The 15783-nt window shown below is 51.0% G+C and overlaps 1 protein-coding gene across 3 annotated transcripts in view; it reads left to right on the top strand.

Moving 5' to 3' along the window:
• Positions 1 to 15783, top strand: part of Slc4a5 (solute carrier family 4 member 5) — an 80262-nt gene that overhangs the window by 62403 nt on the left and 2076 nt on the right. For 2 of the 3 annotated variants that reach the window (XM_052174097.1, XM_052174099.1), the window contains 8 exons: positions 836 to 997; positions 1704 to 1882; positions 2688 to 2760; positions 8689 to 8757; positions 9391 to 9564; positions 10108 to 10272; positions 12317 to 12401; positions 13375 to 13442. In XM_052174097.1, coding sequence (XP_052030057.1) covers positions 836 to 997; positions 1704 to 1882; positions 2688 to 2760; positions 8689 to 8757; positions 9391 to 9564; positions 10108 to 10272; positions 12317 to 12401; positions 13375 to 13409 — 942 coding nt within the window. In that variant the 3' untranslated portion in view covers positions 13410 to 13442. The remainder of the gene's footprint in view (positions 1 to 835; positions 998 to 1703; positions 1883 to 2687; positions 2761 to 8688; positions 8758 to 9390; positions 9565 to 10107; positions 10273 to 12316; positions 12402 to 13374; positions 13443 to 15783) is intronic. The other variant, XM_052174098.1, reaches the window with a different exon arrangement.

Genomic DNA, 15783 nt, shown 5'->3' on the forward strand with positions numbered 1-15783 from the left:
GCACGTGTCTTTAATGCTACCCAGCACTCTGGAGACAGATGCAGGTGAATCTTTGTGAGGCCAGTGTGGTTCACATAGTGAGTTCCAGGACAGATGGGGCTACGTGGTAAAACCCTGTCTCATGAAGAAGAGGAGGAGGAAGAAGAAGAGGAGGAAGAAGAGAAGGAAGAGGAGGAGGAGGAAGAGGAGGAAGAATAAGAGGGGAAGGAGGAAGAGTGGGAGGAGGAGAAAGAGGAAGAGGAGAAGAAGAAACGATAAAAGAAAAATGGGGAGGGGAACTAGTCTGGATGTAACATATGAAAGAAGAACTTTTTTTTAAAAAAAATGTATTTATTATTATATATAAGTACACTATATAGCTGCCTTAGTGTATCAGATCTCATTACGGATGGTTGTGAGCCACCATGTGGTTGCTGGGATTTGAACTCAGGACCTTCAGAAGAGCAGTCAGTGCTCCTTAGGCAGTTGGCTCTGCAGGGGCAGCACTGGGCCCATCCAGTGCTTTATGCTGTCAGGTCTCATTTTGGCCTTTTGTCTCACTGTGCTGAGTGGCCTTGTACACCCTGCTGGCTGCCCTCTGAGCTTCAGCTGCTTCTTCAGGGTGGTGCTGCCTGTTATGTTCTGTTTAGTTCTTTTCCAGCCCCATTGGGTCTGTGCTCCTTCCCATGCCTGGCTGCCTCTGACTCTCTAAAGTTGCAAGTACTTGGCATCTTTAAGGGAAAGATATAGTTGAGAGGCACCTCCAGGAGGGGAAGGAGAGTGTGGGAAGGTGGAGGCCCAGGGGAGGGTCTGCACAAGGAAGAGAGGAACAGGCCTCTCCGCTTGCTCTACTCAGCCCACAAGGCCTGACCGAGGCTGGTTCGTTGCCCCCTTCGGGAAGAACCCTTGGTGGGTGTACCCTGCCAGCATCCTGCCCGCCCTGCTGGTGACCATCCTGATCTTCATGGACCAGCAGATCACCGCCGTCATTGTCAACCGGAAGGAGAACAAGCTGAAGGTGAGGCTAGGCCAGGAGCGGAGTTGGGGGAGTGGAGGAAGAATGTTCTTCCTTCCACAATTTGAGAAAATAAGTCCCCATTCGGTGCCTTTAGGTGAGGGAGACGTGTTCTTGAACAGGTCCAAGGTGGCTTGCTCTGAGAACTGGGTACAAGCTCAGGCTGGGTCCTGGACACCAGGTCCATGCCCTCCTCAAAAATCGCTCTCTGGTGTGTACGTCCTGGTAATGAAACTTGGGCGCCTCACACGTGCTGCTGGGTTTAGGCCTAAAATCAGGAGGCAGAGGAATTTCCTCAGTCCCCTGCTTCCTGGAGCCCTCTCCCTGACTTTGAGGGGAGCTGCCTTTCAGAGACTCAAGTCACTACTCCTTGCCCCACCAAGTCACTACACCCTGCCCCACAAACTGTGGCTGTGGCCACTGGGCATGAGCTCTTCTTACCAGGGACCAAACCTAGGGCCTGTTCAAGCCTTTTCTCCATACCTGTGGTCCAGGCTCAATGTTTTAGACAAGGTGACAACTAAAGCTACCTTTGGGGATAGTGAGGCATAAACACTTCCTAAGTCCTGAATGTCTACCCAGTGGGTGTGTCTCAGTGGGGCAGCCCCCTAGAATACACTCTGGTAGGCAGGGGGAACCATGCTCCACAAAATGGGTGCTTCAGGAAGGATCAGGTCCCCAGAATTTCTCCCGTCCCACTGTCCTACAGAAGGCCGCCGGCTACCATCTGGATCTGTTCTGGGTGGGCATCCTCATGGCCCTGTGCTCCTTCATGGGCCTCCCCTGGTACGTAGCTGCCACGGTCATCTCCATCGCCCACATTGACAGCCTCAAGATGGAGACGGAGACCAGTGCCCCAGGGGAACAGCCCCAGTTCCTGGGGGTCAGGTAGGAGGGGGGAAGGCACGGGTCACCTGAAGGGGAGTGGACATCTTAAAACAAGGGATTTTTCCCCCCTCGGGGTATTGGGGTAAGAAAGGCTTTCCCTATGACCACTGAAACCACAGCCATAGGAGGAATATTCTGAAGGAAAAGAGATATGCCAAACCCCAGTGTTCTCCAAAATGGCTGACCTGGAAATCTCCTGTGTCCTCGGGACACATGGGCCACCCCTGGCATGCCCTTTGCTTGGTTGAAGTGCTCAAGACTGGCCAGGGTGGGGTCTTCTACCAGTCCAGTCCTTAGACCTAAGCAATCTGCCCAGAGCCTATAGCTGCAATCTGGATTATACCAGGACCTGACAGTGAATGAAAACCTACTTGCTCCTCCTACCCCTGATGCCTCCTCTACCAACAATCAGACACCTTCCCAGGTCTTCATCCCCTGTGAGTCCCAGGGGTAGAGCTCATGACCAAAGCAGGGCACTAAGCGCTTTACAACCTCCCAGTCACAGGGCTGGTATCTTGACTGTAGACTCAGGAGTCGGCTTAAGTCCACATAGCTCAAGCGCCCAGGTGTTAGGCACTGAACAACCTCCCTGGTGCTCCTCACAGGGCTCTGGGCTGGCCAGGTGCTCCCTGCCTTTCCTAACCAGGTCATCCAGTCCTTGGGCTGCAAGGCGGAGCCCAAGTAACCTCCTAGGTCCCTAGCGCTGGGTGTAATAAGCTTCAAGCCAAGAGAAGAACTGAACAGGTTGGGACTGGTCACGGAGTGTCTTCCTGGTCACAGCTGACTGTGTGTTCATCCCTGCCAGGGAGCAGAGAGTTACTGGAGTCATGGTCTTCATCCTGACAGGCATCTCCGTCTTCCTGGCTCCTATCCTGAAGGTGAGGCTCTGCCCCGTCACTCCCAAAGTCCAGGAGCCGCCAGCCTACAGGCTATAAGAAAGGCGAGATATGAACAGGCCAAGGTGGTGTCCTTCATTCATCGCTTTCTGTGGCATCACACGGTCTGTTATCAGTATTGCCATCATGTCTGCTCTGTCCCACCCCCTCCAGGGGCCACCGTCACCTTTCTGGAGGACGTTCTTTTCCAGGGAGTTCCGCAGTGTTTTGTCCTGCTCAGTCCAGGACCCTGAGAGCTGGGCCGGACCACATTGCTGTGTTTAGGGCTCACTCCAGATCTTCTTGTTTTGCCCATTTTCTGAATGTAAGCTCCAGGCACCGTCTCCACTTCTCTGTCTTGTGTATCTTGGGCACCTGAATGACTTTTGCCCAAAGCTTGAAACGCCTCTTGCTCCTGTCCCAGTGCCAGAAGACACCGTAGCAGAGGAGCATTCGAGGCTGTGTCCTTTAGGAAATTCACTTCCCAGTCAGGAATGGGGTCTGACAGGTCTCACTACTCTCTTCTCTACCACATCCTTGCCTATTCATGGTCCTGTCTTTCAATCAATACCAAGACTGCATACACGAATGTGCAACTCCACATCTATATGTTTGTGAGTGTGTGTGTATGCGTGTGTGTGTGTGTGTGTGTGTGTGTGTAAACTACTCATGAATCTTGAGGTGCCAGATGCTCCTGGAGTTTCAGGAGGTTGTGAGCCACCCAACGTGGGTGCTGACAATTTAATCCAAGTTCTCCACAAGTGCAATATATGTTCTTAACCTCTGAGCCCTCCCACTGGCTTCTCTACCTTATTGATTGATTGATTGATTGATTGATTGATTGAGACCTGGTCTCATTGAACCTGGAGCTCACAAATTTGGTGAGGCCGGCCAGCGCGTCCAGGGATCATCTCACCATCTCAGCTCTGCCTTCGCAGTGCTGGGACAGCAGCTGCGTGCCTCCGCACCTGGCCTCGCACGCGGCTCCTGAGAGTTCCGCTGGGGACCTCGCCTGTGTTCTATGCATCAAGCACTTTCCTGGCAGAGTCATCTCTGCAGCCCAGGACTTTCCTTTCGTATTAAACTCAGTCCAGTTTTGTAGCCATTCCCTTCTCCCACCTTTACATCTCTTTTAATTTAATTTTAAATCTCTCATTAAAAATCTTGTAATGCTGAGATAACTTTGCAAAGGACAGAATGAACAGTCAGATACACCTGATTTTCTCACTATGACAAGTGTTTCTGGCTTAAAAGTGGATGCTGGACACATCTGGGTAGCAGTAGGTGTGCAGCTAGGTGCTTCAGAAGAAGGTCTGCATCATGTGTGGGTCAGATCACACACGGGTGGGCAGGTAATTTTCATCCATTTGAAAGTGGTTGTTTCAATGAGATAGTTCAGTGAGCAAAGGTACCCAGCTGTTGCCGAGGCTGCCAGTCTGAGTTTGATCCCTTGGACCACGATGGCGGGAGGGAACCAACTCCTGCAGGCTCTCCTCTGGCCTTCCTATGTGTTCAGTGATGTACACACATGAGCACATGGGCATGCGCACACACACTCAATCAGTCAATCGATAAATGTAAAAATAGGGCTGGAGAGATGGCTCAGCGGTTAAGAACAGGCTGCTCTTCCAGAGGTCCTAAGTTCAATTCCCAGCAGCCACATGGTGGCTCACGACCATCTGTAATGGGATCTGATGCCCTCTTCTGGTGTGTCTGGAGAGATGCCTCAGTGGTTAAGAACACTGGCAGCTTTTGCAGAGAATCTGGGTTTGGTTCCCAGAATCCTCACAGCAGCTCCCAACCATCTGCAGCTCCAATTTCAGAGGGTCTGACGCCCTCTTCTGGCCTCACCAGGCACTAGGCACCCATGTTACACATACATATATGCATCCAAAAACTCTCAGACACACAAAATAAGATAGATTTTTTTAATGAGCATTTTATACTTTTAAAGTTGATTAAGTGAATACAGGAAAAATAAAGCACATTTTGAAGAGCCAGGTTTGATAGCCTAAGCCTGTAACTTGGAGAGTCAGGTTTGATAGCCTAGGCCTGTAACTTGGGAAAATGAAGCAAAGAGTCACAAGATCAAGGCCAGCCTGTGCTACAGAACAAGTTCTGGGCTAGCCTGGGCTCAGGATAAACAGTGCAGCAAAGACTGGGAAGCAGAGCAGTGGCAGGAAGACTGGCTAACACATTCGAGGCTTGGCAAGCCAAAGGCCCTGGTGGTGTCACGGGAGAACCCAGAGACACTCAATGGTCTCAGGGGTGGAACTCAAGGTCTCACAGATGCTAGACAACCAAGCTCTGCCACCGGGCTGTAGCTCCAGCCCACAGACTTACTTTCAGTTTTTACATTTTTTATTTGTGTATGTGGGTGTGTGCGCATGAGTGTGTGGGTTGTGACATGTGTGGAGTTCAGAGCACAACTTACAGGGATCGGTCTCTTGCCACCTTGCATATCCCGGGTATTGAACTCCAACTGTCAGGCTCAGCATCAAGAGACTTGACTTCCTGAGCATCTCCTTGGCCCCAAAGTGTATTTTAAGTGCACAGGGAGTATTCATTGTGAAAAGGTTTCCAAAGAACCGTCACGTGTCAGTCCTAACACTGTTTGACAAGTGTTTGTGTCAAAGACCACTAGTCTAAAAAGAGCGTGATTTAGTGGCCCACGGTTCTTCCTCCACCTTGCAGACAGCAGCCCCCATCTCCCCTGACAATCTCAGACGTGAGTCCAGCTGCAGGGAATGTTCAGCAGTGCGTCCGCTTCACACCAGCTTTTTTCTGTGTGTCGAACTGACCAGGGAGCAGCTAGAAAGGTCTTTTGTTCCATTTACAATGTTATCGACTCTTTTATGGGCACATTTATTACATCCTGTGTACAATGGCCAGTCTTTTAGGCTCATACTTTTGACATCTGATTATGTGCTAACATTGTCTGTGTTCTTAGTCTAGGGCAGCAGGCCTACAGCAGCATAAAAAAATAATAATAGAAACGAGGGGTTGAGTGGCGCTCAGCGGTGCAGTGCTTGCCTAGCACGGGCAAGGAACTGGGTCGCATCCCCATGGGGAGTCAGGATCGTAAACCACAGGATTTCTGACTTGAGCATGTCAAGGGGCACCCCTTCCTATAAATAGAGGCGTTGGGGGCTGGAGAAGTGGCTCGGTAGTAGGAGAGCTTGCTGCTCTTTCCAAGGATTGGAGTTTGGATCCTCGCTTCCACACCAGGCATCTCAACAATAGCTCCTATTCCAGGAAATCTTACCTGCCTCCTCTGGCTTCCGAGGACCCCACACACACCTGGCATACACTTATACACACACACACACACACACACACACACACACACACACACATACATCAAAATTAAAATTAAAAAATGTAAAGACAGGATTTCAAATGTATTAGTTAAGTTCTTTCCGGTCAGTGCTGAACAACCACATCTCTCACAAGAGCTGCAAACCCGGGGCATGAGGAAGTTCTACCCCTGGAAGACGAAGTGTGGGCTGATGCTGCTGTCAGGGGCCCCTGTGGAGCCGCGCAGTCCAACTGTGAGACGGCAGTGAGGAATACAGTGCCCTGCGGTTGAATATCAAGAACTCCCCAGGGCTCTGGGTGCCGCATTTTAGAAATTCTAGGGCTGTAGCTCAGCTGGAAGAGTGCTTACTGAGCACACCCAAATCCTTGTTACAGTGCTTACCGAGCATGCGTGAGCCCTTGGGTTCCATTCTCATTATATCCCTAGCACTGCATAAGCCAGGCAGTTTGATATCTAATTAGGGTGCATGCCTCTAATCTCTTTGTTTTCTTTATCTTGATTTTGGTTTTTTTGTTTTGTTTGGTTTGGTTTGGTTTGGTTTTTTGGATTTGGTTTTTTCAAGACAGGGTTTCTCTGTATAGCCCTGGCTGTCCTGGAACTCACTCTGTAGCCCAGGCTGGCCTTGAACTCAGAAATCTGCCTGCCTCTGCCTCCCAAGTGCAGGGATTACAGGCAAGTGCCTCCACTGCCTGGCTTGTTTTGTTTGAGACAGGGCTTCTGTCCTGGGTGCACTTTGTAGACCAGGCTGGCCTCAAACTCACAGAGATCCACCTGCCTCTGCTTTCCAGGTGCTGGGGGATTAAAGGCGCACACTAACTCGCCTGGCCCCTGACTAGTATCTTAAATACATATTTTATTTACATCTATGTCTGTGTGAGTGTCTGTCTCATTTGTGTAGGTACCCTCAGAAGCCAGAGGAGACATTGGATCGATCACCCTGGTGCTGGAATTATAGGCAGTTGTGTGAGTCAGCCACTGTGGGTGCTGAGAGCAGGACTCAGGTCCTCTGGGAGCAGCAAGCACTCTGGATCACGAGTCATCTCTCCAGCACATGACCCTTGTTCTTTTATTCTTATAGATAGATGTGTCTCACTACGTAACCCTGAGTAGCCTGGAACTTGAGATGTAGATCAAACTGGTGAATCAAACTATTCACAATCCTCCTGTCTCAGCCTCTCAAATGCTGGGATTACAAAGATGAGCCATGATACAGATTACATTTTATTTAAAGTTTTTCATTCAATCACTCCTATACCTTGAGTGCAATTTGCACGGTGTTAATGACTTTTTATGTTGTTTTTGTTTTTTGTTTTTTGATTTTTTTTTTTTTTGAGACAGGATTTCTCTATGTAGCCCTGGCTGTCCTGGAACTCACTCTGTAGACCAGGCTGGCCTCCAACTCAGAAATCTGCCTGCCTCTGCCTCCCAGAGTGCTGGGGTTACAGACATGCACCACCACTGCTCTGCTTTATGTTGTTTTATAATTAGGACATTTTTTCACAAGCCATGTGTCAGCAGGAAGATGCCAGGGCTTCCCTTTTTAACTTTTAGTTCAAATGCCTTGGGATTGAAGCTTACAACATCCAGATCCAAGTCTTAGTGCTTAAAACGCTGAACAATCAAACTTAAACGAGATCATTTGCATGCTTGGATGTCTTAACACTCCTTCTTTTAAAGATTTATTTTACTTTTTTTTAAACTCTGTGTCTGTGTGACTGTGCGCGGATGTGCGCACATGAATACAGGCACCCGCGGAGGCCAGAAGAGGGCGTGAGGTCCCTTGCACCCTGCAGCCGGCGCTACAGGTGTCTGTGAGCCACTTGGTGAGGATGCTGGTTCCCTCACTGCTTAGCATCTCCTCCAGCCCACCTCAACGCTCCTAAATGTTGCAGGCGAGGCAACCCATCTAGGAGCAGACTTTGTGCTTAGCAAGTGTTCTCCGGTGATCACCCAAGAGCAAGGCAGGCGAGCCTCGGTTCAGCAGCAAGCACAGGCGCAGATAAAGGAAGAGAAACGCAGCCTAGCCAGGGTGGAAAGAAGGCGTTTGAGGATTCGGAATAATGATTGTGAGACAAAGTAGATGACACGGTTCCATTGTTGAAAGAGCAGACTGCGGTTTGCAAGGCGGGACGGCCACTGAATCTTCGGCGGTGGAGGCGGAGGCGGTGGCTGGGGATCCGTGTCCTTAGTCTATGCAGTGCGCCTATGACGCGCGGCTTCAGTTACTTGCTTCTGCTTAGCTCACCAAGGGTCCCAGCCCCTTCTGTGACTGAGGCAGAGGTGGAAAGACTCTGGTGGGACTGAGTAGCGCTCAGTCTGTGAGGCTTTCCCTCCTGCCGGAAGGAGTAGCCCACTTCGTCTGGATGCTGCTTGTGGCAGGGAGAGCAGCCAGTCCTGGAAGGCAGCTGCAGGCTGGTCTGGCCATCGGAGCCGGAGGCCTGGTGTCCCAACCTCATGCCCCATACCCCACGTCTTCTGGCTTCAGATCTACTCTTGGACCCTCCGCTCCTTCAAAGTCCAGTTCTCCAGCCCTCTCTGTGGTTGGCTAACTCCCCTGTCCATCACCAAATAGGGCGGACCCTCCTCATTGCAAAACTCTCTTCTCCTTTCAGTACATCCCCATGCCTGTGCTCTATGGAGTCTTCCTCTACATGGGCGTGGCCTCCCTGAATGGCATCCAGGTAAGAGTGTAACCTCCCCAGGTTAATGTGACCTGAAGCCAGAACTTCATGTCTAATTGTGTGCTACCAAGGCTCTAAATGTTTGCTGTCCCAATTCCAGGAGAGAATAATGGTAACGATGCTATTTCCATTATGCCGCCAAAATGACTACACTAAGTACTTTACAGGCATCATATATAATCTATGTGATTAGGCCCTTAGATTCCCATTTTACAGATGGGGAAACTGAGGCTCAGAATTTGAAAGCCAGGTCAAGCTAACTCTTTAGAACCTTTCCTCCTTAATTCCCTAATGCTACTCTAGCAAAGAAAAGATTTGGTTTTCTTCTGCTTCACCATGAGTCCAGGGCCCCAGGCAGTTTGTGCTGCTGTTAAGATGGTTTCTTTTCCCTTAAATATGGACCATGTACACGTTCCTTTTGTCACTCTCTGCAGGCTGTTTCCTACATCCAGTGCTGGGGGCCCCTTCTCTATGTTACACGTGTCTAGATACCACTAGCCTATCATAAGACCCGATTAGAAGTCCCCTCTCCGAGACCCTACCAGGTCATCACGTCACCTAGTCCATAGCCCAGGAGGCCTTTGGTCCTGAAGTTTGACCTCTTGGTTGAGTCCCCTGCTATATTCTTGCCAGTTCTGGGATCGCTGTAAGCTTTTCCTCATGCCAGCCAAGCACCAGCCAGACTACGCCTTCCTGCGCCACGTGCCCCTCCGCCGGATCCACCTGTTCACCCTGGTGCAGATGCTCTGCCTGGCCCTGCTCTGGATCCTTAAGTCAACCATGGCTGCCATCATCTTCCCGGTCATGGTGAGGAGGGTGCGGTGGGCTCCGTGGTGCTCGGCAGATTGGGCGTGGCAGTGGCACCAGCAGGTTCAGAGCCAGCGAGCAGAGAGCTTGCCATAGAAACGGGACCCCGCAGAGAAACCCATATGCTGAGGTCAGGGCAAAAGTCAGCCAAGCTCCCCCGCAACCCTGCACGCCCCAACCCATGGGCCTGTGGGATGGGGGAGGGGTGGAGCAGTATCACGAAGCAGGGGCAAAGCAGAGAGGCTCCACGTGCCGAACCTCAAACTGGACTTGGGAATAGAAGTACAATGGTAAGTAAGTGTTTTACCCCTGTAAAAGGAGAGCATTTGAGAAGCTAAATGAACCATGAAGGGGCAGAGACCGCGCTCAAAGAACTAAGGATGCTGTGGTCTTCTGGGCTTGCTGGCTAGTTAGTTTGGGGGACATTGGAATGGCTGCAAAGACACGGGCTACTGACCTCAGCCAACTGGGGAGAAAACCAGCTCACAGTTGTCCTTGAGTTCCCAGGAAGCTTCAGCTTTTCTGCCCCTCTTCCCTCCGCAGATCCTGGGCCTTATCATTGTTCGAAGGCTCCTGGACTTGATTTTCTCCCAGCATGACCTGGCGTGGATTGACAATATCCTCCCAGAGAAGGACAAAAAGGAGGCAGACAAGAAGAAGAAGAGAAGGAAAGAAGCTCATGAGAATGCAGAGGAGGAGGTGGGGCTGGTGAGCCGTCTGGGCCGAGGCTGAGAGCCTTGGTTCTGCAGGGGCCCGAGGGGTGGCTTTGTGGGTGGTCTTGGGTGCTGAGGCCCCATGTGTTTCTGGAAATATCCTCAGGGTGGTTAGAACTCATGAGCTTGCCTGCCCAGAAGCAGGCAATGGGCCCTACTGTGGGTTCTCAGGACCATTTTCAAGTCCCTGGGGCAGAAGAGGCTCCAACATGGAAGGTAGTTGTAAGAATTGCCTGAGAAGGGAGGGAGCCGGTCTGAAGAGAGTCCAATGGGAGCTCACAGCAGGCCTGGACTGGGGGGAGAATGGGGGGGGGTGTCACCCTGATAACAGTTTAGCTTGGGCCTTCCTAGAGGGGATTAGGGATGGTAACTTCACTGAAGGCACAAGGACCACAAGGTTGCCCTGCCTGCTCTTCCCCTCTCCCAGGATTCTTTCAAGCCAGCCCTAAATACTCTGGGGCTTGAGAGCCTCGTAGTTCAGTAGACACCAAAACTCCAGGCAGAAAGATTTTCTGATTCAAGCACTCACTGCAAATGATGACAACTCTTCCCCAATTGGAACAGTTGTCCTCGAGACCTCCCAAGATGGATACATAGCCAAGTCTAAGAGAATTAAGAGCCCATTCCTACTTTGATTTACTCCCTTTCCTGGCACCATGCCAAATTCCTAGTCTCCCCCATTTGATTCAAACTCATAACCTTCACCCTCACAACCTTCACCTACCTTTTGCAAATGAAAACTGTTCACAGGCAAATCTTCCAACAGTGATGACTTCCCCTTCCTTAACTGCTGTCCTCTTACAGCAGAAAGCCTATGTGTACTTTAACAAAGGAGGAGAGCGTGGTGGGGCTGGGGCTGGGGCTGGGGCTGGGGCTGGGGCTGGGGCTGGGGCTGGGGCTGAGGCTCTGTTGGTCAGGAGCTTGTGTGACATGCATGAAGCTCAGGTTCTATTTTTAGTACCTTATAAGCCAGGTGTGGTCATGCAAAACAGTTAGTTGATGTTGAGTGTTGGGGCAAAAGGTTGAGACTGGAGGATCAGAAATTTAAGGCCAGCCTGTAGAAGGAAGGAGGTGAGGAGGGAGGGAGGGAATGAGGGTGAGTGAGTGAGTGAAGGAGGGAGGGAAGAAGGGAGGGAGGGAGGGTTTGGGTCCAAGCATCTTATCTTAAGATTTATTTTTTTTACTGTGTATGTATTGCCCATGTTTGTGTCTGGGTGTATGCATGTGGCTATGTGCTTGTGAGTGCAGGTGTCTGTAGAGGCCAGCAGCGAGCATCAGATCCCTCGGGCTGGAGTTACAGGTGACTGTGGGGCCCCCAGTGTGGTGCTGGGAACCAAACTCCAGCCATGGTTCAGCCAGCTGCTGAACCACTTCTCCAGCCCTACCCTCCACCAAGAATCTTTTTCATTTTTTTTGTTATTTTATTGCATTGCCGCTTTGCCTGCATGTGTGTCTGTGTGAGGGTGTTGGATCATCTAGAGCTGCAGTTGTGAACTGCCAGGTGGGTGCTGGGAATGGAACCCAGAATTTCTGGAAGAGTGGCTGGTGTTCCTAACCACTGAACCACCTCTCCAGCCTGGTACCATGTGCCTTTTAAAAACAAATGCTTTTTCTTTGGTTTCTTCAGTAAACATCTGAGTAACTCCCATGTGCCAGGAGTTACTCCAGGTCTGAGGGAAACCATCGCACTTTATAATGCATATGCATATGCACAGTAGAAGAATTAGATTTGTGCCACAAGACCCATATTACCAGTGTCTTTATGATGCTGCTGCTATAGTGACTGCTTACACAGTAGATTATACTCTGTGGAGAGACATTCCTGGCTGAATTCCTTCCTGTGTCCTGGGCTGTAGAACAGGGGGTGTATGTGTTGTGGTGCCTTGGTGGGCCCGAGTGTGCACCACAGCTCTCAGTACGTGGTCTGGGTGGGAAGAGGATGGTCGCTCCCACACCGTGCAGGTACACGTCTTGCGTCTCGATGAGGAAACCCGTGTGGCTGCTGGGTGTTTATCTGCTTTCCCACTGTTTCTCTCCAGCCCCAGTTCCTTCCTCCCTCAGTTGTAAAGATCCCCATGGAAGGTATCCCATCTGATCCCCAAAATGGTATCCACTGTGTTGCCAGTAAGTAAAGCCCCTGCTTTCTCCCTTCCTGCTCAGTGCCAATCCCCGCCTCCCCTCAGAGACCTCCCCTTGTAGCTCAGAGCTCTACTTGGTTTAGATGCTGAGGACTCCTGTGCCCGGCAGAAATAAAAACAACTGGCCAAGAGCGTAGGCACGCCACCATATGGAGACACCCAGTCCCCATACAAGGGCATCCTCAGACTTTGCCTTAGACAGGACCACCACTCACTTTCCTTTGGAACCCCTGGCTTTGCTGGTCTTCCCCTTCATTGTTTTAGAACACATCTGTCCAGCTGTGGACCCCGAGTCTCCCACATTTTCCTGGAACTGTGATGATTGAGTGTCCCAGTCATCGTTCGGTATTAGAGAGACAGCCATGGATTGAGTCCAGCCCTGGTATTGGGCTGTGGTCCTGTGAAAGCCACAGGCAGGCACCTGCCGCTGCTGACAGGGAGGTTGCTTGGGAAAGTCAGCTTATGCTCATGAGGACCCTTCTAGAACCTTCATGGCATCTAATTCTTCCCCAGTGATACAGTCCAACCTGTCCTTGTAGTCTTCTGAAGGATGTAGCAGAGCCCTGATCGTAGATAATAAGGATCCTCTCAGAACTTGTCACTCTTCTCAAAGCCAGGTCAGGTGCAGGGGGCCAGCACATCCCGCTGGCACCCTTAGGGGCCCTTGAGGACTCTCCATCATAGCACAAGGTCACCTGAGGTTTCTTCTTCTCCTGTCCCACTCTCAGTCATCCTCTCGGTCCTGGCCCTCCCCATGCCTCTTTCCTTCCTCACCAGCTAAGGGCCCCTGTATGAGGGACTGAGCCTGAAGCCACCCATCCTCTGTGCATTCCTTCCCCTTGTGCAGTGTTGACGAGGGCTGAAGAGCAGAACAGAGAGGGTGAGGGGTTCCGGAGAGCGAGAATGTTCTCAGTACCCTGCTGGGCCTGCTCACAGCTGGCCTTCTCATCTCCCTCCAGGAAAAAGATCTTGCAGTTGGAGCTACTCTCTCTGACTCCTCCTTCAGTGGCTCAGAACTGGATCGAAGGTAAAGGCTGTCTCTACCTCTCTTCCGTGTGCGTGGGTGTGGGGTTATTGACTATTGACTGGGTGGCGGGAGACTTATTAGTGAGTACACTCATAAGGAAATGACTCCTGCTCCCAGAGACACAGAGCTCCATGCCAGTAGCTTCTTGGCGGGGAAGGGGGATGTGTGCTTGGGGGAGGAGGGGGAGGGGGAAGGGCTAGACATCAGACAAGCCCAAGCAATGGCTGCAGGCTTGAGGGGCTAGGCCAGCTTTGTTGGCCCACACCCGGGAGACAGGTGAGTAATCTGGTCGTGGAGATCAAGAACTAAATGTAAACCGGGCAGTGGTGGCGCATGCCTTTAATCCCAGCACTCTGGGAGGCAGAGGCAGGAGGATTTCTGAGTTCGAGGCCAGCCTGGTCTACAGAGTGAGTTCCAGGACAGCCAGGACTACACAGAGAAACCCTGTCTCGAAAAAACAAAACAAAGCAAAAGAACTAAATGTATGTGCTCATTGCCATTAACCTGGCCTCAAAGCACAAAGGATTCAACGTCAGAAAAGGAACGTGCTGCAAAACACTGAAAATACTGAACATACACACGGAACAAAGGAAGCAGCTTTTCCACTGTGAACCCGAGCTTGGTTATCTGTGACAGGAGGCTCGGGCAGATATGCAGAGGGTCAAAACACAAGGCACTCCAAGGAATATAACAACAGTGGGGTTAGTTATCACAGGTCAGACAAAGATTGGAGAAAGCTAACCAGAAAGTAGAGAGAGGAACATTCAGGAAAAGGACTTGGAGGGTAGCTCAGTGGTTAGAGTGCCTGCCTCTCATGTGGAAAGACCTGGGTTCAGTCCCCAGAACTTTATGAAATCAGGATACATCCGTGTCTCCAGTCCAGCAGAGCCAGGAGGGTCAACAGTTCAAGGGCATCATCCGCTCTGGAGCAAGTTCAAGGACAGCCTGGGTTATATGAGACCCTGTCTCAGAGGGAAAAACAAAACATGTTTTTTCAGGGAAGTATAGTCAAGGCCCAGATGCCAGGCCCGTCATACCAATGTGGTCCTTGGTGTTCTTGATGAGACGCCAGGCATGAAGAGAGTCTTGCACATAGCAGGTCCTGGATATGACTGAAGCTGTTTGGGTGACGGTGTCAGGCTGTGTGGGTGTGTGGAGGCCAGAGAGGCTGTCAGATCCCCAGAACTGTGCAGGTGGTCAGGAGCCACCACACCCGTGCAAGAGCATTCCTCTTCCAGAACAAGTGCTCTTTAACCACTGAGCCATCTCCCCCCAAACATCTTTAAGAAAGAAAGCGTTTATACTAAGTCAAATCTCTAACTACCACATCTGCAGACAAGAGCCTATACCAAGATAAGGAAACGGTCAAATTAAGCAGAGCCACAGAACGAGTTAATGCATGCAGAGGCTTTGGTTAGCTAGAGATGGCACTTGCTGTGTGCCCTGGGCTCCCCCAACTCTGTGAAAGCAGTTGGAAGTAAAGGAAGGGGCTCAGCGACAGGACCTGGATAGACACAGCTGGAGGGGTGGGGAGGGGCTGGCTGGCTGGGGCTCCGAGGGATGGGTGGGCTAGAGAGGTGTAGGTTATGCAGTAACCTGTAGAGAAAGCAGGTTGCGTTCATTGGCAGCTTTTCCAGAGGACCCAAGGTTGGTTCCTAACATGGCTGCCTGGGATCATTTGTCACCCCAGTTCTGGGTGATCTGAGCACCTTTTGTGGACTCCAAGGCACCAGGCACATATGTGTTATGTAGACACACCTGCCAGGCATGAGGTGCCATCCTTGGGGTTGTAGAGAGACATGCAAAGGCACAGTGCCATGTATGAGAACAAGCATGTGCACACATAAAGCTGGTGACCTCGGGAATCGCCTAACCCAGGACGGAAAGACCTGCCTGGTGCAGACTCGGCTGGAGCTGAGGGAAAGTCCAGTCCAGGCGTGGGAACCTGCCTAAGGCAGCATTTGAAAGCCCACCCACAGGACTGGTGGGCAGTTCTGCCGGGCTCTGTCTGCACGCTCTGGAGTCTGGATGCTGTCCTCGGAACAGTGAGAACAGAACAGTCAGATTTATGATTCAGAAACTTGGCTTTGGCAGCCATTTAAGTAGGTTAAAACAGGCTGCGACCAGTTCAGTGACTATGGCTGGAAGCCCAGCAGATAGAGGGCACTTTGTTCTCTGGATGCGCTGACTTCATGCCTCTGAGAGGCAGAGGCAGGAGGATCAGGAATTCAAGGCCATTCTTAGCTATGAAGAAAGTCTGAGGCTGAATGAGACCCGGTATCAAAAAACATCAAAAAGGCTAGCAAGATGGCTCAGTAGATGAAGGAGCTTACCACCAAAC

Source organism: Apodemus sylvaticus, chromosome 2 (assembly GCF_947179515.1).
Source record: "Apodemus sylvaticus chromosome 2, mApoSyl1.1, whole genome shotgun sequence".
In the NCBI taxonomy this organism is placed as follows: Eukaryota; Metazoa; Chordata; class Mammalia; order Rodentia; family Muridae; genus Apodemus; species Apodemus sylvaticus.